The 27,226-nt window shown below is 27.6% G+C and overlaps 1 protein-coding gene across 1 annotated transcript; it reads left to right on the forward strand.

The window, feature by feature from the left end:
* Positions 1-10,644: 10,644 nt before the first annotated feature.
* LOC117180721 lies at positions 10,645-27,220 on the forward strand. The gene is made up of 5 exons (XM_033373209.1): positions 10,645-10,771; positions 18,191-18,403; positions 22,371-22,654; positions 26,473-26,603; positions 26,925-27,220. Exons 1-5 carry the CDS (start codon positions 10,645-10,647, stop codon positions 27,109-27,111), a joined length of 942 nt encoding a protein of 313 aa, XP_033229100.1. The 3' UTR covers positions 27,112-27,220.
* The last annotated feature ends 6 nt before the right edge of the window (positions 27,221-27,226 follow it).

Below are 27,226 nucleotides of genomic sequence, written 5' to 3' on the forward strand. Positions count from 1 at the left end.
TTGTTTTGTAAAAAATTAATCTTTATGTTTAAGAAATGCACCTGTCGTGGAAATTTCAATTCTTTGATTCAATATGGAACCTTTCTTTTTGTTTATAAAATGTATCTTCTTTGTTGAAAAAACAACTTTTTGGTTAAAAGTGGAACTCTTTTCTTGAAAATTCATGTATTTTCTTCAAAATTTATGTATTTTGTTTGTAAATTTATCTTTTTGTTTGTAAAGTGATCTTTTTGGTTAAAAATTCAACATTGCTTGAATGTGGAACTCTTTTCTTGAAAATGCGTTAATTTGGTAGATAATTTAACATTTTTGTCAACAACTAATCTTCTTGGTTAAGAAATGAACTTTTTGGTTGAGAAATCAACTCTAGTTAAATAATGTACTCTTTTCTTAAAAATGCATGTATTTAGTTGTTTTTCGTCTTTTTTCAGAAAATACTCTTCTTGGTAAAAAAATCAACTTTTTAGTAAAATGTGGAACTCTATTTTTGAAAATTAATATATTTAGTTGAGCATTTATCTTTGTAGAAAATCAACTTTTTGGTTAAAAGTTCAGCCATTCGTTTTAATGTGGATCTCTTTTCTTTAAACTTAAGTTAACTTATTAGTAATATATATTTTTTGTATAAAATTAACCTTCTTGGTTAAAAAATCAACTTTTTGGTCTTAAATTCAAGTCTTTGCTTAAATATGGAACCTTTTTTCTTTAAAATTAATTAATTTTGTTGATAATTCACCTTTTGTAGAACATTAATCTTCTTGATTAACAAATTAACTTTTCGGTTGAACATTTACTTCTTAGCTTCAATATCGAACTCTTCTTTTTGTAAATTTTTGTTTAGAAAATTAATCTTTTTGGTTAAAAAGTTTAATTTTTGGTTGAAAATTCACCTCTTAGCTTGAATACGAAACTCCTTTCTTGAAATCTTCGTGAAAATTTTGATTTAAAAATTAATCTTCTTGGTTAAAAATCAACTTTTTGGTTAAATTTGGAACTCTTTCTTGAAAATTCATCAATTTTGTTGATAATTCGTGAATTTTGTTGATAATTCATCGGTTTTTAGAAAATTAATCTTCTTAGTTAAAAATTCAAGTTTTGTTTGAAAATTCACCTCTTAGCTTGAATATGGAACTCTTTTCTTGAAAATTTCGTGGCAATTTCGGATAAAAAATTAATCTTCTTGATTAAAAAATCAACTTTTTGGTTAAATTTGAAACTCTTTTCTTGTAAATTCATGAATTTTGTTGATAATTCATCGTTTTTTAGAAAATTAATATTCTTGTTAAAAAAATCAAATTTTGGTTGAAAATTTACCTCCGAGCTTTACTATGGAACTCTTTTCTTGAAAATTTTGGTTATAAAGTTCATCTTCATAGTTAAAAAATTAACCTTTTGTTTGAATGTGGAACTCTTTTCTTGAAAATTCATGAATTTTGTTGATAATTCATCATTTTTATGAAAATTAATCTTCTATGTTAAAAAACCAACTTTTGGTTGAAAATTTACCTTTAAGCTTGAATATGGAACTCTTTTCTTGGAAATTTTGGCTATAAAGTTCATCTTCTTAGTTAAAAAATTAACCTGTTTGTTAAATGTTGAACTTTTTTCTTGAAAATTCATGTATTTTGATGATAATAGATCTTTTTTGTAGAAAATAAATTTTTTGGATGAAAATTCAACTTTGTTTAAGTAGGGAACTCTTTTCTTAAAAATTTTTTGTATTTTGTTGCAGTTCATCTTTTTTTTTAGAATATACTCTTCTTGCTTAAAAAAAAACCCACTTTTTGGTTCAATGTGGAACTCTAATCTTGAAAAATAATATATTTAGTTGATCATTTATCTTTGTAGAAAATCAACTTTTTTAAAAGATCAGTTGTTTGCTTGAACGTGGATATCTTTTCTTCAAACTTCAGTTATTTTTATAGTAATTTATATATTTTTGTAGAAAATTCGTCCCCTTGGTTGAAAAATTAATTGTCTTATTAAAAATCAAGGTTTTCGTTAAAAATTAAAATTTGTGCTGAAATTTGAAACTCTTTTCTTGAAACTTGATGTATTTCGTTAATAATTCACCTTTTTGATAGAAAATTAATATTCTTCGTTGCAAATAAACTTTTTGGTTGGGAATTTTACTTTTTTAGTTTAAAATTTAAATCTTTGCTTGAAAATTAAACTCTTTTCTTGAAAATTCATGTTTTTTCTTGAAAATTCGTGTATTTAGTTGATAGTTGATTTTTTTTGTAGAAAATCAATTTTTTTATAAAAATTAAACTCTGTTTGAATGTGGAACTCTTCTTTTGAAAATTCATGAATTTTTCTGATAATTCAAAGTTTTTTTAGTTAACTATTCTTCTGGGCTAAAAAATGAACTTTTTGGTTTAGAATTCAAGTATTTTTTAAAATATAGAACCTTTTTTCTTGGAAATTAAAAAATTTTATTGTTAATTCATTTTTTTAAATTAATCTTCTTGGTTAAACAAACCAACATTTGGTTGTAAATTCACCTCTGAGCTTAAATATGGAACTCTTTTCAAGACAATTTCGTGGGAATTTTTGTTAGAAAATTAATCTCCTTGGTTAAAAAATCAACTTTTTGGTTAAATGTGGAACTCTTTTCTTGAAAATTAATGAATTTTGTTGATAATTCATCGTTTTTTTAGAAAATTAATCTTCTTGGTTGAAAAAATCAACTTTTGGGTAGAAATTTACCTGTGAGCTTGAATATGGAACTCTTTTCTTGAAAATTTTGGTTATAAAATTTATCTTCTTAGTTAAAAATGGACCTTTTGATTAAATGTGGAACTCTTTTCTTGAAAATTCGTGTATTTTGTTGATAATAGATCTTCTTTATAGAAAACCAACTTTTTGGATGAAAATTCAACTCTGCTTGAATGTGGAACTCTTTTCTTGAAAATTAATGAATTTTGTTGGTAATTCATCGTTTTTTTAGAAAATTAATCTTCTTGGTTGAAAAAATAACTTTTTGTTAGAAATTTACCTGTGAGCTTGAATATGGAACTCTTTTCTTGGAAATTTTGGTTATAAAATGTATCTTCTTAGTTAAAAATGGACCTTTTGATTAAATGTGGAACTCTTTTCTTGAAAATTCGTGTATTTTGTTGATAATAGATCTTCTTTATAGAAAACCAACTTTTTGGATGAAAATTCAACTCTGCTTGAATGTGGAACTCTTTTTTTGAAAATTCATGTATTTTTCTGATAATTCGACGTTTTTGTAGAAAATTAATCTTCTTGGTTAAAAAATCAACCAAATGTGGAACTCTTTTCTTTAAAATTCATTTATTTTGTTGAAAATTTATTATTATTGAATAATATGAATTCAAAGTTATAGAAATGATATACATATTCTACAATAAATTCTATACCCTTCGCTTTGAATCTGACAGACGATAACAACTTGTCGTGTTCATTTTTATGGCATATTTGAACTGGGTCAGACTGCTGGGAAAATCCTTCACTAAAGTATCAACTATAAACTATAAACTATAGAAAACCTTGAGTGAAGTTTTCTTTAAAAAAAAACTTTTCCTATATCCTCCATTCGCATGTGTTTCCGAGACATTGTCAATGTTCCTATTGAAGGAAAAGACGATTGTCAGCATGACCTGGTTAAGGCCAGGGTCGATGGTTTTGAGAGCATCTGCTTGGTCTGCACAGGTGACTAATTGATCCAGTAGATTTCAATAATCCTGACAGTTCGTTTAGCTGTGGGGTATTTCGGGACAAATCGATAACGTTTGGTACTCAAGCTAAGCTGGATAACTGAAACTTTCTTCCAAACTATTTATTTCGTCCGATTAAAAAGTGGCTATAAAAATAGTGTATAAAAATATATTCAGGAATTATTTTCATTAAATATTTATAGAACAAATTGATTTAATAGGATTACTTGAATAGGCAATTAGGAAAGAGGGTCAGCGTTGTTTAGGATATTTTTTTATTTTTATCTTATTTTTTCAGGGGGGAAATGGTATTTACTGAATAAACTGAAAAAAATGGTTGATACTGCTATTTCATTAGTTCGTAGAACAATTACATTAGTTGCCGGGACTATTTAGTTAGTACCAGCAACTAAGTGAATGGTTGTTTCAACTAAAAAAAATAGCTGCACCATATCTTACAGACTAAATAGTTGGCCCAACTAACCGTTTTTTCAGTGATTTTGTAAAAAGTGGATAATACGTATTTTTTGAGTACAGGCATTTATTTGTAAAAAATCGAACTGATCTGGATTTATCTAATCAATGGTAAAAGTTCCAAAATTTATTTAGGAATTACTTCAATTGATCTATTAGTTATTTACGATTACTTATTTTAATTCAGTTTAATCAATTCTGTGATTAATGATTTAAAATATATTGACAAGAATTAAAAAATTAGTCAGGAATTATTTTAATTAGTTAGTGATAATAAATTATTTTAATTCCTTTCAATAATTATGATTTGATAGAAAAAATTTATTTAATAGGGTTTCTTAATTAGAAAATAAAATTATTTTCTGATAATATGAAAAATGTTAAGGCACTCTAATAATTTGTTACTTACATTATTTCAATTTTTTTAAATAAAATTAACTGTGGTACTATACCAAATTCAATTTGAAACGCTTTAAATTCCTAACAATACAAGTAAAACTATTTTGTTTTTATTATGATTTTATACTAAAAAGATGATTTTTTAACTAAAAAGTTGAATTTTGAATCAAGTATGATTTTTTAGTAAAAAAAAATTTCCATCACATTGTTGAATTGTTATGCAAAAAACAATTTGAAAAAAACAGTTGATTTTCAAACTGGAAAATATGAATTTTCAACAAAAAATTCCTTTTTAGCCAAAAAGTGGAATTTTCTGCCAAAAATATGAATTTTCAACTAAGAAAATTAATTTTATAGTAAAAAGACGTATAGTTATAAAAACAGATGAATTTTTAAGCAAATATTTGACTTTTTAACTAAAAAAGATGAATATTCAACTATAAATGAATTAGTTAAACTTTAAGTTTAAAAAATTAATTTTCAACAAAAAAAACCAACCAGATGTTTGAAATTTCTATCAAAGAGGTAAATTTTCAACTCCAACGATTTATTCAAAGAAAAAGATAATTATTTAACCAGAAATAAAATAGTTGCATTTTCAGTTTGATAAATTAATTTTTAACAAGAAAAGGAACTTTAACAAAATTCTTAAATTTTCAATAGAAACAATTTTTAACAAGATGTTGAACATTTCTGTCAAAGAGATCAATTTTGTACTACAATGATACATTTTTATTTGAAAAATATAATTATTTAACTGAAAATAAAACATTTGCATTTTTAATTTGAAAAATTAATTTTCGAATAAAAATAAAGGAAGTTTAAGAAAATACTTACAATTTAAATAGTAAAAAATAAAAAATTGCCAACCAGATGTTCAAGTTTCTATCAAAGAGGTCAATTTTCTACATGAAATGGTGAATTTGTAACCGCAAATAACATAGTTGCATTTTTAGTTTTGAAATTTTTATTTTTAGCCTAAAAAAGAAAGTTTAACAAAATACTTAAAATTTCAATAAAAAAATAATAAAATTTCCAACCAGATGTTCAAAGTTTTTTTCGAAGAGGTCAATTTCGGAAAGCACTCTTCAATCTGTAAATAAAAATAAAATAGCTAAATTTTCAGTTTAAAAAATTAATTTTCAACCAAAAATGGAAGTTTAAAAAACACTTAAATTTTCAATAAAAAGTAAATTTTCTACCCGACCTTTAAAATTGATATCAACGAGATAGATTTTCCATTAAAATGATGAATTCTTAACTGAACAAGATAATTATTTAACCAAAAATAAAATACTTGCTTTTTCAATTAAAAAATTAATTATCAGCTAAAAAAGGCAGTTTAAAAAATACTTAATTTTTCAATAAAAAAATGTTCAACCAGATGTTTAAAATTTCTATAAGAGATACATTGCCCGATAAAATGATAAATTTTTAACTAAAAAAAGATAATTATTTAACGAACGATAAAATAGTTGCATTTTTGTTTAAAAAATTTATTTTTAACAAAAAAGGAAGTTCACAAAAATACTTACATTTTAAATTTAAAAAAAGAACAAATTTCCAACCTGATCTTTAACATTTTTATCAGAGATAAATTTTCAACTCCAATGATAAATGTTTAACTAGAAAACACAATTATTTAACATAAAATAAAATAGTGCCGTTTCAGTTTAAAAAATTAATTTTCAGCAAAGCAAAAAGTTTAATAAAAGACTTAAATCTTCAATAAAAAAACAAACAAATTTCCAACCAGACGTGTTAAATTGGCATTAAAGAGATTAATTTTCCATTAAAAATTTAAAAATTTAACTTAAAAAATCATTATTTAACATTATTTATAAAAGAAAGCCCAATGTAATGCTTAAATTTTTAATAAAAAAATGTTCAACGCGATGTTTAACATTTCATTCAGAGCTGAATTTTGCACTATAATGATACATTTTCATCTAAAAAGGACAATTATTTAACCAAAAATAAAATAGTTACATTTTCAACTTGAAAAATTAATTTTGAACCAAAAAAAGGAAGTTTAACAAAAACACATAAATTTGAAATAAAAAAAAAAAGAACAAATTCCCAACCAGATGTTATAATTTTTATGAATTAGATGAATTTTTTTCTACAATTATAAAAGTTTAACTAAAAAAGCCAAGTCTTTAAGCAAAAATAAAATAGTTGCGATTTCAGTTAAGAAACTTAATTTTCAATCAAAAAAGGGAAGCTTTACAAAATACATTTTTAACCAATGAGACTTTTTTCAACATAAAAGGATACAGTTTTAAAAATTTTATAAATTTCATCAAAATATTTAAATTAAAAAAAAATGAATAAATTAAAATTCCACCACAAGAGATTTTTGAGAAATTTGAGAGTTGAAAAAATAATTTAAAAATTTTCAACGGAAATGTAAATTTTCAAAAAAGAAATTATTTTTCAACAAAATTGTTCAATTTTCCACCAAACAACAAAAAAATGAATTTTCAACAAAATAGTTAAATTTTTAACTAAAATTATGGATCTTAAACTATTTAAAATAAGGAAACAGTAAAAACATATAAACTATAAATTTTTTCAAAGGGGATTAAAATTGGAATTAAAGAAGAATCTACTTTAACTTACTAATGGTTTCTCTTTAGTTATTTTTTTTCACAAGTACCTGAAAGGTACTATGTCCTATTTTATAATTATAATTAAAGCGTTAATTAGCGCATAATTGATGACAGTGCCGAAGCCCGCGTTTATTCTACGGTGCTTCTACCTCGTCCGACCTAGTCTGGATTTATCTACTTGAAGCTCTCTAGCGAGCGATGATCGCCAGGTCTTTGATGATTTTTTTCTCTTCCCATCAATCACATAATTTTTTTTATAATCTTGTCATTTTCATTTATATTTATTTTTAACCCAAGTTAATTAACTTCATTATTTTTTAGCAATTTTAAATGTGCCCCTTTCGCCAAAAAAGCTCCCCCTTCAATTTTCTAGAAACCTAATAATATTTTTTAATCAAACCATTTTTTTCGATTCAGCGACTCAATAGGTATAAAATAAATTCTTACTTTTATTCTAAATTGAAAATTTTATTTTTCCCCCGTCTAATATAGAAACTAAAAATATTTTTTAATTAGTCCATTTTCTTAAAAACAATCATATTTATTTGATTAAATCTTTTTTGTATTGTTTCAGAAACTCAGTAGCTAGAAAGTTAATTCCCACCTTTTATTTTAAATTTAAAATTGGATTTTTTATCACCGTTTAAAGTTGAAAAAAGGAGTGCTCCAAATAAAAAAAGTTCTAAGCTAATTTTTTCGGAACCTCATAACATTTTTCAATCAAAGGTGTGTAATTTTAAATTTAAGGGGGAAAATAATGTTTAATTTAAAATATAAATTTTGAATAACTATTTATGTATTAAATATTTCTAAACGCTTAAATATGAGCTTTAATTAAATTTTAGAACATCTTTTTACATTTTAATTTTAAAGGATTTTACAAAATATTTGTAAAAATTATAATCAGTTTCAGAGGTTTAGGAATTTTTGAAATTTTGAAGATATTTAACAATATTTTGTGAATTTTCAGAATTCTTTTCAAGTTTTGAAATATTTTTAATATCTTCAAAACTTCAAAAATATCTAAATATATTTTTAGGTGACTCAAATTTTTCCTAAAATTTTAAAAATTATCTAAAAATCTTCCAGATTTTTTACGATATTTTTAGGAACCTCTTAACATTTTTTTTAAATTTGCTTCAAAATATAATTTTTCAAAATAAAACATTATTCAAAATTGTCCCAGGAATGTTAAGAAAATTTTTTTATTCTCTTAAAACCTTTGAACATTCCTAAAGAGCTTCTATGTTTTTTTTTAAATTTAAATTCCACATTCATGGAAACCCTTCAAAATTCTTTTAAGAAATTTTTGAATCTTTTAAGAACTTATAAAGCTTTGAAATTCATTTTAAAATGATTCAAATAATTCCTAAACCTTTGAAAAAATCGTACCAAATTTTAAAAAAATGGCCTAAGATCATCTAGATTCGTTTTCGACGTTTTTGGAAATTGTTTGAAAAGTTTTTGAATATTTTAAGATTTTCTTTAAAAAGAAAGGCTTTAATTTTTCAGAAATATTAAGAAAAATATTTTGTTTTCATAAAACCTTTCAAGATTTTTTAAAAGCTTCTAATTGTTTAAAATATCTAAAATTCCACTTTTTTTAATATAGTGTAATTTTTTATTATTTTTGAATCATTTCAAAAATTTCAGATCTTCCCAACACAATTGAATTTTTTCTAACATTTTTTTATTTCGCAAAGTTAATCAAATTAGCCTAAAATCTTTCAGTCTTTTTAAAAAACTTTTAAATCATTTTAAATGTTTTTAAATTTTTTCATTTTTCTTTGAAAATTAATATTTCAACATAAAAATAAATTAAAATTTTTTTCCAGTACTCTTGAGAAAACATTTTTATTTTATTAAAACCTTACGAAATTTTTAAAAAGTTTCTACATCTTTTTTCAAAATCTTCAAAATGTAAATTTTTTTTTTTGGAAATATTACAAATTTTAAATTAAAATCAAATTTTTCCTTTTTTATTGTTGCCCTTATTATCAGAAAATCATTTACAATTAAAAACTTTCCTTTCAAAAAAAAAATAAAAACTCCTTAGCTCGAAATCGTGACTTACAAAAGCTCATCGTGAATCACGATTTCGAAATGAGGATTTTCTAAAAATAAAGGTAACAATAAAAAAGAAAAATTTGAATCCAATTCAAAATTTGTAACAATTAAAAAATTCATAACAAAATTTTGATTGTAAAGATTTCGAAAAAAAGATGTAAATTTTTTAAAAGAATTTCGAAAGGTTTCAATTAAATACACAAATTTTCTGAAGACTTTTGGGAAAATTTTTAGTTAATTTTTATGTTAAAATAATAATTTTTAAAGAAAACTTAAAAAAATTAAAAACATCAGAGAATTTCCAAAAATTTCCAAAAAGGCTGGAATATTTTAAGGCAAATTTGATTCATTTCACAAGATTATAAAATTATGGGGAAAATTTAATTTAATTTTAATGATCTAAAAGTTTTGAAAAGATAAAAAATAATTAAAAACTAGACTTCATTTCATAAACTTAAAATTAGTGCAATGTAATCAAAAGAAGATTAACGGAATTTATTGTATTATTTATGTTTATAAAACATGTGTTAAAATAATAGTCTCAATACTATTAACATTAATTTTATAAAAATAGAAAAGCTTACTAATCATTTCCTGCATTTTTTAAATGTAACTCAACATCTAAAATATTTTTTGTTTCTTTTGATATACAACATGAAACAAGAAACTGGACAAGAAAATAAAATTTCGATTTTTGAGAACATTTTTGGTCTAGGAAGAGAAATGAGGGGAGGGTCAATTGAGATAGAGAAGGTAGGGGGAGTATTGGGATGGAAAATAGGAAAAGTAGGAGAAGTATGGATAATGAGGTGAGGGAAAATATGAAATGTAGTGAGGGGGAAGTATGGGAAGTGAGATGAGGGGAAATATGAGAAGAAGCGAACAAAAAGTAAGGGGAGTAGAAGGATTAGTAGTAGGATGTGGGAAGTAGAAGGAAAAGTTTGGATTGTGAGGGGCGAACGAATAGCAAGTGGGAGGTGGAAGTAGAGAGTAGAAGCTTTGTTATGGTAGGTGAGTATTGGAAAGGAAATATGAGAAGCAGTCAAGAAAAAGTAGGGTATGATTGAAGAGAGTTTGAGGATGGGAGAAGTAGTAGATAAAAAGTAGGACTGTCGAGGAAAAGCGAGGGGAGGCTGGTTGATTATGGGAGAGGAGATATTAAAAATACTTAAGAGAAAATGTGAGGTGTTAAGGGAGGGGAAGAGAAGTAGGATCTGGGGAATAGCAGTGAGGAGGAGAAGTGATGGGAGGAAGAGTGAGTATGGGACCGGAAATATCACCAATAGTGTAGGGATAGAAAGGGGAGGGAAGAGTGAGGGGAAGAAAGTAGAAGTAGATGTGGAGAAAAGGAGCAATGGGAGGATGGGTAAGTATGAGAGGAAAAATATGAGAAGTAGTGAAAGGGAAGTATGGAGAGTAAGAGGAGTAGGAGTATAATGTGGGGAGAAGGAGTGGGAGGGGTTGGTGAACGTTTTAAGGGAAATATCAGAAGAAGTGAAGAAAATGTGTGGGGTGTGAGGGAAGGAGAAGTAGGAAGTGAGAAGTAGAAGCCTTGGAAGGTTGGGTGAGCATGAGTTGTGAAATATGAGAAGTACAGAAGGGAAAATGTGAGGTGTTAAGAGAAGGGAGGGTAGGAGGAGTAGAACGTATGAAGAAGGAGTAGAGAGTAGAACCGATTGAACGGTAGGTGAGTATGGAAAGCTAAAAACTTAAGAAGTAGTGAAGGGAAGGTATGGTGAATGAGAAAACTGTAGGGAGAAGAGAATTAGTAGGAGGTGAGAACTAGGAGTGGGGAGGAGAATCAAGGAGAGGTTAGATGATTGCGGAAAGGAAAATATTAACAATTGTAAAGGAAAAATGTGAGTTGTTAAGGGAGAAAAGAGAAGTAGGAGGTGGGAAATAGAAGTGGGGGTATTTGTAAGTATGAATTGACCATGGCCTGCATTTATTTTACCATTAATATTATTTAATTTTGGCCTGTCTTTCTTCCTTATATTTTTGTTTAGCTCTCTAAAAAAAAACTTTGGGTATGTAGCAGTGATTTCTATGAGACGGGTCTTTGGCTGTGAAGAAATTGAAGTTCCTAACGATGCAGAAGGAAACTGATGGGTTTCTTTTCGAGGCCTTTGAACGAAGAAAAATAAATAAAGTTGTAAAGGGTGAGAGAAAAAGGGGGTACCAGTTGAATTAGGCTGGCTGATAGGGGTTGCTATGGCGATGACTGGAGCGATAGGGGGTGGCCCGGAGGCTTGTCTGTCTGGACCATTCCTAAAGGGGATGATGCCCTTCGTCATACCTTTTCACTGTAACCTTCCCTTCCATTCCTTTCATTACTCACTCTCGACTGCATCCACAATTTTTGCTCCTTTATCTACTTCTTTATCATCGAACTTTACTCAATTTTTTCATTTTTAGGGGTCACCTGCTCTTAGGAATAAAGCTATTAAAATAAAGCTTTATCCTAAAATGGTTTCAATTTGTAATCATTTTCTTTTTAATCCTAATGTAATGGTTACGTAAAAAAATCCAAAGATATTACAAACTAGTTTAAAAATTAATCTTCAACAAACAAAAAATGAAAAAAGAATTTCTAACGAGAGACTTGAATTTCAAAGAAAGAAAAATTTTAACCAAAAAGATGCATCTTCAACAAAATACATGAACTTTCAACGAAATGGATTTATTTTCAACTACAAACGAGAAATTTTCGACCAAAAATGAAAGTCAAATTTTAGATTGAACAAAATTATTTTCAGCAAAGCGAAATAAAATTTTTATCTAATTTTGAAGTTTCTCAATCAAAGAAATTAATTTTAAACCAAAAAGATTAATTATCAAGCAAAAAACGAATTTTTAACAACACAGGATCAATTTTCAATTTAAAATATTTTGTTTCAATCCAAAATAGAACAGTTCATTTTTTAGTTAAAAAATTATTTTTACAGTCTAAAAAAAGGACTTTCATCAAAATAAAATTTTTAAAAGAGTATAATTCTAGCCTTAAAACATTTATCACTTATTATAAAAAAATAGCTAAAAGAAGATTAATTTTCTGCCAAAAAGATAGAAATTTTAAAAAATATATGACTTTTTAAAAAAATAAATGAATTTTCAACTATAAAAAATGAATTTTTAAGAAAATGGTTTAATTTCTAAATAAAAAGTTTAATTTTTAAATAATCATATGAATTTTAAAACTAAATAATTGAATTTTCAATTTTTAAGATAAATTTTCAACAAATACTGGAGCAGTTAAATTTTCAGTTCATAAAAATTATTTTCAACTAAAAGAAATGAATTTCTGACATAATAGTTTATTTTTACAATAAAAACACTTCATTTTTTACCAACAAAACATTAATTTCTGGAAAAAAAATGTAAAGAAAATAAATCAATTTTCGATCAAATGGATGAATTTTCAATTATAAATGATCCCTTTTCAATTAAAAATATCAAGTTTTAACCAAAAATAAAATAGTTTATTTTTTATTGAATAAACTCAATTTTCAACCTTAAAAAGGATTTTCATTCAAAAAATTTTTAATTTCACTATTGAAGAAAATAAATTTTAACTAAAATATTTCATTTTCAATCCAAGGAGACAAATATTCTACAAAATATTTGTATTGTTATCGCAAAAATATGAATTTTATAAACAAATTTAATTTTTAATTAAATAGGTGATTTTTTCTCTTCGAAATAATTACGTTTTCACCAAAAAATAAATTCCCAGCCGAGCGTAAACAATTTTTACCAAACAAAATGATTCTTTGAATAAAAAAATGAATTTTTAATAATTAATTTAATTTTTAATTAATTATTAAATCAAATGGATGAATTTTCATACACAAAAAATTTATTTTTAAATAAATATAAAAAGTTTTCAGCTAAAATTTCATACTTTATATTTCAGATGAAAAAATTTATTTTTATTCTAAACAAACAGTTCAAAACGTTAAGTTTTAAATAAGTAGTTAAATTTTTAATAAAAAGAAACTTATCAATAAAAAAAATATAATTTTCACCAAATAATTAAATTTATTACCAAGAAGATTAATTTTTAACTAAAATAATTAATCCTCTAACATGGGGGGGGGGGTCATTTTAGTTTTCTAGTTGTTCGCCCTAAACAGATAGCAACGTGTATCCTTTGTATAACATCAATTTCTATCCATTTCTATCCATTTCTATGGATATTACTTTACAATTTTCTGTTATTTGTGTTTCCTTATTTTTATAATTCTATCCATTTCCTTTTTCATACTGACAGCAGTTTTTATCATATAAGCACGATCGATCGAATTCTATCCATTTCTCTCCTATCCCATTCTTATAATTTCTCATTCTATTATTTTATTTGTATTTATTCCTGTTTCTTTAATTTTAATACTTCTATCGATTTTCTTCCTATTCTTTTATAAATTGATCAAAGCAAGGTGAAATAGAAAAATAAAAATTTCGGACTAACACCATCACAGATGGACTCTATCGCTGCCTAATTTTATTTATTTCAGTACTTTTCAATGCTTCGCCCATATAATTTTACTTCTTTGAGTTTTTTTTTACTAATCGTGATAGAAACTTGAATCCTATATATTCAATCATTATTGAAAACTATCAATTTCTATCGTTTTCTAACCATTTCTCTCCACTTCTACGCATTTGTATCCATTTCTACCAATTTATATCAATTTCTATCCAATCTAAGCAATGTTTATTAATTTCTAGCCATTTCTATCAATTTGTATTAGTTCCTATCCATTTCTATTAACTTATATCAATTTCTGTTAATTTATGTAAATTTCTATTAATTTCTATCGATTTATATTCTGTTAAATATTAACATTCTCTCATTATTTTCTATTATTTATATTCCCTTCTTTTTCTGACAGTTCTATCCAATTCCTTTTTTCATATTGATAGCAGTTTTTATCCCACTATCACGATTCATCGGATTCTATTAATTTCTCTTTTATTCCCTTCTTTACCAATCACCATTCTATTTTTTTGTATTTATTTCTGTTTGTCTATTTGTAAGACTTCTATCCATTTCCTTCCTGTTGATTTTTTCATAAACATAGAATTCCTATCACATTTCTATCAATTGCTGCCTATTTCTATCATTTTCTATTAATTTTTATAGTAGCTCTAACTCTTTATTTTCTGATATTTGTATTTTCTTCTTTTTCAAGAGTTCTATCCATTTCTATTTCCAAATTCGACAAAAGTTTTTATCATGAATTCACGATAGATTTCTATCTTTAACGAAATTTAGCAATTTATATCTTAATTGAGCACTTTTAATTTCTATAAATTTCTACCGATTTCTAGCAATTGATATCTATTTCTACAAATTTCTATAGCTTTATATCAATTTTATACATTTCTATCCATTTCTGCCAATTCATGGCAACTTCTACCAACATCTAACAATTTATACCTATTTTTTCCAAATTCTATCAATTTCTATTCACTGTTATACAATTCTATCAATGTCTGGTCATTTATGTGAATTTCTATCCATTTCTATCATTTTATCTATTTCTATCCTTTTATATAGTAATATAATCTCATTTTTTCTATTATTTATATTTCATTCTTTTTCTGAGAGCTCTATCCATTTCCATTCCCAGAATGTGTTCAGTTTTTATTTTATAATCACGATCAATTTCTATCATTATTAAACTCCATCAATTTATATTCATTTATATCAATTTTATACATTTCTATCCTTTTCTGCAAATCTATGTACGTTTCTACCAACATTTAATAATTGATATCCATTTCTAATAATCGGTATCAATTTCTATCCACTGTTACAGGTTTCTATCCATTTATGTCAATTTATTCCCATTTCTATCAATTTTTATTAGTTTCTATCCATTACTAGCCTGTTCTTTAGTAAGATCATCTAATTATTTTCTATTATTTGTATTTAATTCTTTTTCTGAGAGTTATATGCATTTCCTTTCTCAGAATGATTTTAGTTTTTATTTTACAATCTCGATTAATTTATATTTTTAATAAACTCCAACAATTTCTATTGATATCAATTTTATACATTTTATCCATTTCTATCAAATTTATACATTTTTATTCATTTCTATACATTTCTATCAAATCTATACATTTTTATCCATTCTATATATTTCTATACGTTTCTATACATTTCTATACATTTCTACCAATTGCTATCAAATTCAGTCCACTGTTGTACAAGCGTATCGATTTCTGTAAATTTGTGTCAATTTCTATTAATTTCTATCAGTTTTTTCAATTTCTATACTGTTCTATCGTACGATCATGTCACTATTTTCTATTATTTGTATTTCATTATATTTCTGAGAGTTCATTCCATTTTCTTTCCCAAAATGATTTCAGTTTTATCCTATAACCATACTAAATTTCTATCTATTTCTATCTATTTCTAGCAATTTCTGTCAATTTCTATCCATTTCTATCAATTCTATCCGTTTCCGTCAATTTTAATCCAGTATTGTCAAGTTTTGTAAATTTCTAACAAAATCTATGATTCGTATCAATTTCTATCCACTGTTATAAACTTCTATCAATTTGTTCATTTACGTCGATTTCTATCCACTTCTATCAATTTTTATAGATTTTTATCCATTTCTATCCATTTATATCAATTTTTATAGATTTCTATACATTTCTATGAATTTATGTCCATTTATATACATGTCTACAGCATCTAAAAATTAATATCCATTTCTACCAATTGCTATCAATTTCTTTTCGCTGTTATACACTTCTATCACTTTCTGTTAATTTTGGTCAATTTCTATCCATTTCTATCTATTTTATGTGCTTCTATCCATTTCTGTCCTTTTTTAATCTATGCCAACTTATATAATTTTTTAACCATTTCTACTGGTTTTGATACATTTCTACTAATTTCTATCCATTTCTATCCTCTTTTATACACTTATATTATTTTTGGTTAATTTATGTTAATTTCTATCAATTTCTAACAATTTCTATCCTGTTCTTTAGTAAGATCACCTAATTATTTTCTATTATTTGTATTTCATTCTTTTTCTGAGACTTATCTCCATTTCCTTTATCAGAATGCTTTCAGTTTTTATTCTATAATCTCGGTGAATTTCTATCTTTATTAAACTCCAACAATTTCTATTTATTTATATCAATGTTATACATTTCTATCCATCGCTATCAAGTTTATACATTTATATAATTTTCTACCAAATTTATATATTTCTATTCATTTCTATACATTTCTATCAAATTTATACATTTTTATCCATTTCTATACATTTCTATACATTTCTACCAATTTCTATCAAATTCAGTCCACTGTTGTACAAGTCTATCAATATCTGTAAATTTGTGTCAATTTCTATTCATTTCTATCAGTTTCTTTCAATTTCTATACTGTTCTATCGTACAATCATATCACAATTTTCTATTATTTGTATTTCATTCTTTTTCTGAGAGTTCTATCTATTTTCTTTCCTAGAATGATTTCAGTTTTATCCTATAATCACGATAAATTTCTATCTATTTCTATCCATTTCTGTAATTTTCTATACATTTCTATCAATTTTATCCATTTCCGTTCATTTTTATCCAGTATTGTCAAGTTTTATAAATTTCTAACAAAATCTAACAATTCGTATCAATTTCTATCCACTGTTATAAATTTCTATCAATTTCCGTTAATTTACGTCAATTTCTATCCATTTCTATCAGTTTATATCAATTTATATCCTGTTACATTATAAGATCATTTCATTATTTAATATTATTTGTATTTCAATCATTTTCTAAGAGTTCTATACATTTCCTATCCCAGAATGATTTCACTTTTTATCCTCTAATCACGATCAATTTCTATCTCTATTAACCTCTAACCATTTCTATCCATGTGGATAAATGTTATACAATTCTATCCATTTATATCAATTTTTATAGATTTCTATACATTTCTATTAATTTCTATCAATTTACGTAGATTTCTACAGCATCTAGAAATTAATATCCATTTCTACCAATTGCTATCAATTTCTTTTCGCTGTTATACACTTTTATCACTTTCTGTTAATTTTGGTCAATTTCTATCCATTTCTATCTATTTTATGTGCTTCTATCCATTTCTATCCTTTTTTAATCTATGCCAACTTATATAAATTTTAACCATTTCTACTGGTTTTTATACATTTCTACTAATTTGTATCCATTTCTATTCTCTTTTATACACTCATATTATTTTTGGTTAATTTATGTTAATTTCTATCAATTTCTAACAATTTCTATCCTGTCCTTTAGTAACATTATTTGATCATTTTCTGTTATTTGTATTTCCTTCTTTTTCTCAGAGTTCTATCCATTTCCCTTTCCAGAATAATTGCAGTTTTTATCCTATATTCAATGTATCAGATTTGGAAAAATTTTGTCTTCATTAGAAACATTATAGTTAATTGATAATGACTTACAACATTAAATATTAATTAAGTAGCATTATATATGGCGAGATTAATAATATAAAAAAAGATAGATTGAATAAAATTTGTAAGTAAGGACTCGTCAGGCCGTCAATCTTGTCAGTTAAACCAGCGAAGCGAATAATTAAGGACATCCTGATATTATTCATAATTTTCGGGTCTATCAGATACAAGCGGAATAAATTGATGATGAGTTTCAAGTATCAAAAGTTGAGTTGACATCTTCTCAGTCTTCGATTTTCTATTCCAAAGTGAATACGTTTCTCAAAGTTGATCTCAATATTTTCTAAAAGACAAATTAAAGTAAAAAAATCATTAAGGGTATAAAATTATTATAAAATAATATAAATGATTAATATAATAATTAATTAATGAACCTATTAAAGTGTATAATAAAAGTATAACATATTTCGTTTTTTTTTTTCAACAAAAAGTTAATTAAAAAGTGAAATGTTTCGATTGATTGTAAAAGCACTTACCCTATTTCCATTGTTGGTGATGGTAATTAAATCTCAAAGCAGCGACCCATTGTTGTTCCCAACACAGGAAATTTCTACAGCCGAAACGGAAGTCAATAAAGTTTATTTGTGGTCCACTACAAGTCCCCCGGAAGTTAAACAAATCTATTCACCTCTACAAACAGTTGCAACTCGACCACCAATAGTTCCCAACCCCTATTTTTCTGGTACGTAAGTAACAAAGGGAAATAAAAGATCAATTATTAATTATATAAATAGTGTGACCAAGAAAAAGGGTCTTGTTTCTTTTTCTCAAATGAGACCTATTTAAAGTCTTAATTTTCACGTAAAAATGACTCCTGATTTTTGGCAGAATTAAGAAAAATATATTTAGGGATTCCTCAAGTAAGCTTTTGTCGAGGGAAAACAACTCTGATAATACGCAAAGTAGTTTGGTAATATCCTGTTTAATCCACTTGTAATCCTAAGTAATCCACTTGTAATCCGCGGAACTCAACTTGTAATCTAAGGTTATTCACGCGTAATTCAAATTCATTTATTTATAATACTAGGTAATTAACTATTAGACAACAGCAATCCATTTGTAACCCTAGGTAATCCACTTGCAATTCTAAACAATCCGCTTTTAAACCTATATAATCCACTTGCAATCCACAGTTCTTCACTTTCAATACACATGACTTTACTTGTAATCCTAGGTAATCCAATTGTAATCCTAGGTAATCCACTTGTAATCCTATGTAATCAACTTGTAATCCTAGGTAATCCACTTGTAATCCTGATTAACCCACTTTAATCTGAGGTAATCCACTTATAATTCTAGGAAATCCACTTTATAATCCTCGGTAATCCACTTGTAATCTGCAGAACTCAACTTGTAATCGTAGATTGTTCACGTATCATTGAAGGTAATTTATTTATAATCCTAGGTAATTAATTATTAACACACATTAATCTACTTGCAACCCTAGATAATGCACTTGTAGTCCTAGGTAATCCTCTTGTAATCCTGGGAAATCCACTTGTAATCCTATGCGATCCACTTTTAATCCTAAGTAGTCCTAAGTAATCCACTTGCGATTCACAGTTCTCCACATTCAATCCACAGAGCTTTACTTGTAATCTTAGGTATCCACTTATAATGCAAGGAAATCCGCTTGTAATCCTAAGTAATCCACTTGTAATTCTCCATAATCCACTTGTAATCCTAGGTAATGTACTTGTACTCCTAGGTAATATATTTGTAATCCTAGGTGATATAATTGTAATCCTGAGTAATCCGCTTGTAATTCTATAAAATAAACTTGTAATCTTAGATAGTTAACATGTAATCCTATGTGATTCACTTTTATTCCTAGATAATTTACCCGTAATCCAATGTAATCCACTTGTAATTCTTAGTAATCCACTTATAATGCTATATAATCCACTTGTAATTCGCGGAACTGAACCTGTCATCCTGAGTAATCCACTTGCAATCCAGAGTTATCCACATTCAATGCGCTGTACTTAAATTGTAATCTTAGTTAATCCGCTTGTAATTCTATGCAATCCACTTGTAACCCTAAATAACCCACTTGTAATCCTTAGTAATCTACTTGTAATCTTAAGTAATCCACTTACAATCCCAAGTAATCCACTTGTAATGATAGGCAATTTACTTGTAATCCTGAGTAATCTTTTTGTATTCCAAGGTAATTTACTTGTAATTTAAGGTAATCCATTTTGATTCCACAAAAATTCACTTGTATTCCGAAATAATGCAGTTGTACTCCGATTTAGTCCACTTGCAATCCTATATAATCTATTTTCAAGTCTAGACAATCCATTCGCAATCCACAGATCTCAACATTTGATCCACAGCACTCCTAATATAATGCCAGATATTCTACTTGTAATCCTGGATAATCCATTTGTAATCCTAGGTAATAGTCTTGCGATCCTAGGAAATTTGCATGTAATCGTAAGTAATCAACTTTTAATTTTACGTAATTTCATGTGATTCAAGTGTATCCTATGCAATCAGTTTGTAATCCAGAATAATCCACCTCTAATCCTGGATGATCCCTTTGTAACCCGCAGTTGCCTTATTATTCTAGGTGAAATATTTGTTGTTACAGTCGTAATCCTAGGTAATCCAATCTTGAATTCGCACGCAATTCACTTGTAATCCAGATTAAGACAGTCATCATTCTCCTGTCTTTCCATCTGTAATTCTAGATAATCGACTTTTAATCCCAGTTAATTAATTTGTAATCCTAGATAAGTCCCTTTTAACCTACAGTAATGTAATTGTTATTGTAGGTGATCCACTTATAATCTGTGGTAATCCTTTTTAATCATAGGTACTCGATTTAAACGCTGTGACAATTAATTTGTAATCCACAAATAGTCCCAGGTAATCCACTTGTAATCCTAAGTAATCCACTTATATTTCAAGGTGATTCACTTGTAATCTTAGGTAATATAATTGTAAACCACTTGTAATCAGAAATAATCCAGATATAATCCGAAGTAATCTACTTGTAATCCCATACAATCCATTTTCAAACCTAGCTGATCCATTTGTAATCCACGGTAACTTAATTGTAATCCTATATAACCCTATTTTGATTTTAGATAATGCTCTTGTAATGCGAAGTGATGGACTAATAATCCTATGTAATTGACTAGTAATCTTATGTGAAATAATGTCAACCTAGTTAAAATTCACTTGTAATCTACTTGTAACTCACTTCAAATTCACTTGAAATACTATGTTCATTAATCCATTGCAATCGTAGAAAATACACTTGTAATCCTAGATAATCCACTTGTAATCCTAAGTAATCCACTCATATTCCTAAGTAATTCACTTTCAATTCTCGGTAATTCAGTTGTAATCCCCATTAATTCACTTTTAATCCTGGTAATCCCATTTTAACCTACAGTGATCCACTTATTATGTTAGGTGGCATATTTTTTATCCGCAGTAATCAAATCGTAATCTTAGGTAATCCAGTAAAAATTCTAGAAAATCCACTTAAAATCCGCCACAATCCACTTTTAAATGAAATAATCTACTTGTAATCCAATATTAATTCACATCAATTAACTTAAGATCCAAGTGATTTACTTACTTGTAAATCGCTTTAATTCAGCTCTAATCAAAAAATTCCATTATAATCCGCCGAAAATACTTGTGGTTCTAAGTAATCTAGTTGTAATCCAGCCTGAATCAGTTGCAATCGTAACTCCTTCCTTCTTCTTTCCATCCTTACGCTCCCTTTATTTCCACTCACTTCCTCTACTTCTACTGCCCTCGTTTTTCCTCAGTTCTCCTATGTCCCCTCTTATATCACCTCACTCTCCCTACATCTCTTCTCGAGTTCTTACATCCAATCCCCTACTTCTCCTCATTTACAATCACTTCTCCTACTTCCCCTTCCTAATTTCCCCTACTCACACTTCCCCGATTTCCCAACCCCCAATTTTCCAACCCCCAATTTTCCTTTACTTGCCCTACTCTCCCTCATTTCCCCTACTTCTCCTCCTTAAGTGCTTCTTATTACCGCTACCTCCCGATCCTTCACTTCTACTTTTCTTCTCCTCTTTTACTAATTTCCCTTATTTCCCCTCCCTCCTTACCCATAACTTCCCCTAATTCCCCTAGATTCACTTCTCCTACTCCTCCTCCCCAAATACCCCTACCTCCCGACCCTCACTTCTACTTTCTTTCTCCTCTTTTCCCCTTAATTTCCCTCTCCTAGTTTCCACGATTTTTTCCCCTTTATTTCCGTTCACTTCTCCCACTTTTTTCATGTCATTTTCCCTACTTCCCTTTCCTTAATTTCCTCTCAATTGGAAAAATATGACGGACAGACGGACTTCCTGCCGAATCTGTGTATAAGGGTTTCTGTCTGGAGCTACGAAAACCTAAAAAACGATTTGGGGGACACGTGAATATTATTTTTAATGCTTCCAGAAATCAGGAGTCATTTTGCCGTTGGAGAGAAAAAAACTTTTTTTTGGAACATCGCAATATAAATAGTTATTTTTTTAGAAGAAAATAATTTGAAATAGTCTGAAAGATGTGCAATTTAATTATAATCAAATTTTGTTTTGAAAAGTTATTTCTTATAAAATATTTATCCAATTTAAAAAATTTAATAAATATTCGGAATTTAATTTTAGATGTCATACAATCGGAGATGGAACAACATTTTCGAAGTGAAAATTATCCTTACATTTACGATACAGCTTCTAGTTATGGATATCCAGTTTATCCACCAACTCCTGAACCTACTTCAGTGGGACCGACTTCAAAACATTTTGTTGTAGTTAGTTTTATTGGAATGCTTCTTCTTTTTGCTATAATTCAAAACACGATTTTATCAGCCAAACGAAAAGATGGTTTATTAGACGTCTTGTCAAGAAGAAAAAGAAGTCTCATTGAATCGAGGGGTTTAATTCCAATGGTTCGTACCGAAATCTACCAAAGATAAAAATTATTATTAATTCTTATACGTATTTTAATAGCGTGGATCGAAAACATATTAAATTGGAAGTCAGAAACAGGCACTCTTGAGATGGGATTCCAAACAACTTTCGAGAGTTGGATGTCCAAATAAGCGTTCTAGAGTTGGGAGCCCAAATCACCACTCTGGATTTAAGAGTTCATACAACCATTCTAGAATTGGGAGTCAATCTAACCATTCCAGAGTCCAAACAACCACTATGGAAATGCTAGTTCAAAGAAACACTTACAGGGTTGGGAGACTGAACAGTCATTTTGGATTTGGGAGTCCAAACAATAATTCTAGAGTCCAAGCAATCACTCTAGAATTGCTAGTTCAAACAAGTACTCAGGAGTTGGGAGTCCGAACAGACATTTTAGATTAGGGAGTCCACACAACTATTCTAGAGTTCAAGCAGATATTCTAGACTTGGGAGTCCAAACAATCATTCTAGAGTCCGAACAGTCATTCTAGAGTTGGGAGTCCAAACAAGCGTTCTAGAGTTGGGAGTCCAAATTACCACTCTGGATTAAAGAGTCAAAACAACCATTCTAGATTTGGAAGTCAATCTAACCATTCTAGAGTCAAACGACCACTCTGGAAATGCTAGTTCAAACAAACACTTACGGGGTTGGGAGTCTGAACAGTCGTTTTGGATTCGGGAGTCCAAACAACAATTCTAGAGTCCAAACAAAAATTCTAGAGTTGGGAGTCCAAATCACCACTCTGGAATTGCTAGTTCAAACAAATACTCAGGAGTTGGGAGTCCGAACAGACATTTTAGGTTTGGGAGTCCACGCAACCATTCTAGAGTTCCAGCAGATATTCTAGACTTGGGAGTCCAAACAATCATTCTAGAGTCCGAACAGTCATTCTAGAGTTGGGAGTCCAAACAACCACTCTAGAGTCCAAACAGTCATTCTAGAGTTGGGAGTCCAAACAGCCATTCTAGACTTGGAAGTCCAAACAACTATTCTAGATTTGGGAGACCAAACAACGATTTTAGAGTCCAAGCAACCACTCTGGAATTGCTAGTTCAAACAAATACTAAGGAGTTGGGAGTCCGAACAGACATTTTAGGCTTGGGAGTCCACGCAACCATTCTAGAGTTCAAGCAGATATTCTAGACTTGGGAGTCCAAACAATCATTCTAGAGTCCGAACAGTCATTCTAGAGTTGGGAGTCCAAACAACCATTCTATAGTCCAAACAGTCATTCTAGGGTTGGGAGTCCAAACAGCCATTATAGAGTTGGAAGTCCAAACAACCAATCTGGAATTGGGAGTTCAAACAACCATTATACAGCCTAGCACTGTAAATTTTTATTTTGGGTACCTTATAACCTGAGCAAAATTTAAAAAATATTGATCAACATCCTTAGGACTTTCCCGCCTCTAATTCCACTTCATTCCCCTACTACTTCTTCCCACTCTTTACACTTCGCCGCCTCTTCTTTCACTTCTTCGATCTCCATTTTACCCTCTCCTTGCTTTCCGAATTAACACTCCACTTCCGCTACTTCTCTTTCCATTCCCTACTCACCCTTGCTTCTAATAATTTCCCCTACTTCCTCTTATTTACAATCACTTATTGTACTTCCCCACCCTAATTTTCCCTACTTCCACTCCCCTCGTTACCCATAACTTCCTCTAGTTTTCCTACCCTCACTTCCCATTTCCTTATTTCCCCTCAATTCCCTTACTCTCTCTCTCTCTTTCTCTTGGTTCTTCTACTTTCCCTCTCCTCATCTACGCTCACTTCAGCAACTTCCTCTCCCATACTATCGCTTAATAGCTCCTACTTGGCCTGCCCTCATTTTCACTCTTTTCCTCTTCTTTCTCTTCCCTCATTTCTCCAACTTCCCTTCTACTAATTTCTACTCATCTCCTCCCCATTTTCCTTAAAACTCCCTAATTCTGAGATTTTTGCAAAATTCACTCAAATTTATTCTTTTATAGTCTACATAATATGCGCATTTTTAACAAGTTTTGCAAGATTAACATATTTTCAGTTTTTCTAGGACAAAATTTCATTTTTATTAACCTTCAAAATTTTAAATAATGTTTAAAAGCTCAATTTTCTAATAACAATTTATTTATTAAAATTTTCTGAATACTTATATTCTTGGTCACATATTACGTAACATTATTTTATTTAACATTATTTTATTATGTTACTTAAATTTAAAGTAATAAATTTCAATCTTTATTCAATTTAATGATCGAAAAAAAATATTCAGCTTATATCAATTAGTCATTTTACAAAATAAGAAACATTAAACTATAATTCTGACTAAAACCTTTCAATAATTTTTATTTAATACATTTTTTTTAATTTGAACTTTCATTTCTAAAATTTTTCTTTATTAATAAACTCTTAAACTAATTCCAGAAAATTTGAGTTCTGGTAAAATCAGTAAATTCATTTAAAAGAAAAAAAGAAACTTTTATTACTAAATATTAAACAATTTAAATCCAATATTTATGTACATTAATATTTTATTTTTTATTATTAAATTTTAGTTTATATTGTAATATTATTAAACTTAATTATTTCACAATATATCTATTGATTTAATAATCTTTTATATTATTTAACAAAATTAGATTTTTAAATAAAGTTTAAAAAATTATTCCTGTAGCATTGAATAAACCAATTTAAAATTTATTTAAATTATATTTAATTTTAAATTGGCAAATAATTTTAAAATATGAAATATGAATATAATATTATTATAAAAATTATAAGCATGTATAACATAATATTATTAAGCTTTAAAATTTACAAATATAGAAATCATGAAAATATTATTATAACTAAAACGTGAAAAATAAAATATTTTGTTAATTACTCAATTATGTAAAATTTATAATGACTATAGCTCCAATATTAAATAGTTAATAAATTTTGATTAGATAGCGTTAAAATAAAAATATGTTTTAATTAAAAATTTAATTATCATTTATATAATAATATTATTAAACTTAAAGATTTCAAACTATATCTATTAATTAAACATTTTTTTATATTATTTAGAAAATTAGATTTTAATAAAAAATTTAAATTATGATTCCTTGAACAATGAATAAACCACATTCTGGTGAAAAGTATCTTCAGTAATTTAATGTAAAGATTGAAGGATTATCAGAAACAAATTTAAATATTATACATAATAATAAATCATTAAAAATAACAGCTGTTATTGAAAGTGAAAAAAAGAGAAAAAACGAAAATAATTATCGGCGATCGATAAAAGTAGAAATCTAGTTTCTTATTTCGATTAATTTTATACGTTAAAGAAAGATGTCACCATTGAATAAACCACGGGATTAACTTAACCATGTAAGATTTCGCCTCCATGCGCATTTTAGTAATTAAAATAGCCGGACGCTGAATTAATTCCTTAATTCTTCCCATTTTTTGTTTATAAATTTTAAATACGAAAAAGTTTTAATAAGCTCAAAAAAATCGTAAAAATGCAGAGATTTGACCAATTATTTTAGTTTATTATGTTAATAAACATGTGACTGGCCTGGAAATTTGGACGTTATTAAAATGAAGATTTTTAAAAATTGAATACATTATGTAAATTACGTATAAAATATTCGCGTTTTATGCGAAACTTTAAGAATTACAAATTTTTTTAACCTACTACTGCATCGTGGAACATCAGAATATTACTCAATCTATTACAAATTTTACACCATTTTTGTTTTGTTTCGACTCGCCCTAGTATTTTAATATTCTTCAAATCAAATATAAAAAATTAATCTTTTTCAGAGCCCGGAACAAGAATATATTTTAAACGATGACGCAAAATTGCGGTGCATCCAAAGAACTGTTTGTTCGGAAAATCGAAAACTTTTCAAAGACTTGGGAATTATTGGAAAAGTGGTAGCAAAATATTTAATGTAAGTGTGCTTCAACTTTGGATTAAATTAAACAATTAAATGAATCAGATACTATTGTATTTGAAATTATTCACCTATTACAATTATAAATTTTAAATTATAAAATTATTAAGGTCGCAGTGCGTGAGTGCTCAATCAATTATATTGCGCAATATTACGCATTCCAATTGGAAACGGTTCAGGTGGCCCTGATCCCTGAAACTGTTATTATAAGGGACTTAGAGTGTACATTATTTGTACCAAAAAATTTGAAGAAAAAAATTCCAAATTTAAAATTTCAAAAATGAATTTTGCTCAAGTCTTAAATAAGAAATTTTTTAGGAGCAGTATAAAAGAATCTCTGGATAAATATTCAGGCTGGGATCGTCTTGTGGAGGATGCAGGAGCAGCTGGACTACGAGGCGAAGATTGTAGTGTAATTTACAGAGGATGCAGTCCTGCTTCTTTAAACCTACATAAAAAAAGTCATCAGGATCTAAATAATAAGCGACAACATAAACAAAATTAAGAAAATTAGTTAAAGTACAAAAAAGAGCCTCGTAGTCTATTAAGACGTTGATTAAGTCGTTCAAACCTCCCCCTTCCATACTTTCTCACTCCTACCCATCTAGTTTCCCCCTCCC

Source organism: Belonocnema kinseyi, chromosome 9 (assembly GCF_010883055.1).
Source record: "Belonocnema kinseyi isolate 2016_QV_RU_SX_M_011 chromosome 9, B_treatae_v1, whole genome shotgun sequence".
Taxonomy (NCBI): domain Eukaryota; kingdom Metazoa; phylum Arthropoda; class Insecta; order Hymenoptera; family Cynipidae; genus Belonocnema; species Belonocnema kinseyi.

Excerpts from the sequence above, each read along its gene's own strand:
- LOC117180721 (XM_033373209.1), top strand. The coding sequence starts at position 10,645 with ATGGAGAGTAAGAGGAGTAGGAGTATAATGTGGGGAGAAGGAGTGGGA. Across the intron at positions 18,404-22,370 it reads TCCCAACCCCTATTTTTCTG|ATGTCATACAATCGGAGATG; the intron begins GTACGTAAGTAA and ends ATTTAATTTTAG. Across the intron at positions 26,604-26,924 it reads GTGGTAGCAAAATATTTAAT|GAGCAGTATAAAAGAATCTC; the intron begins GTAAGTGTGCTT and ends GAAATTTTTTAG.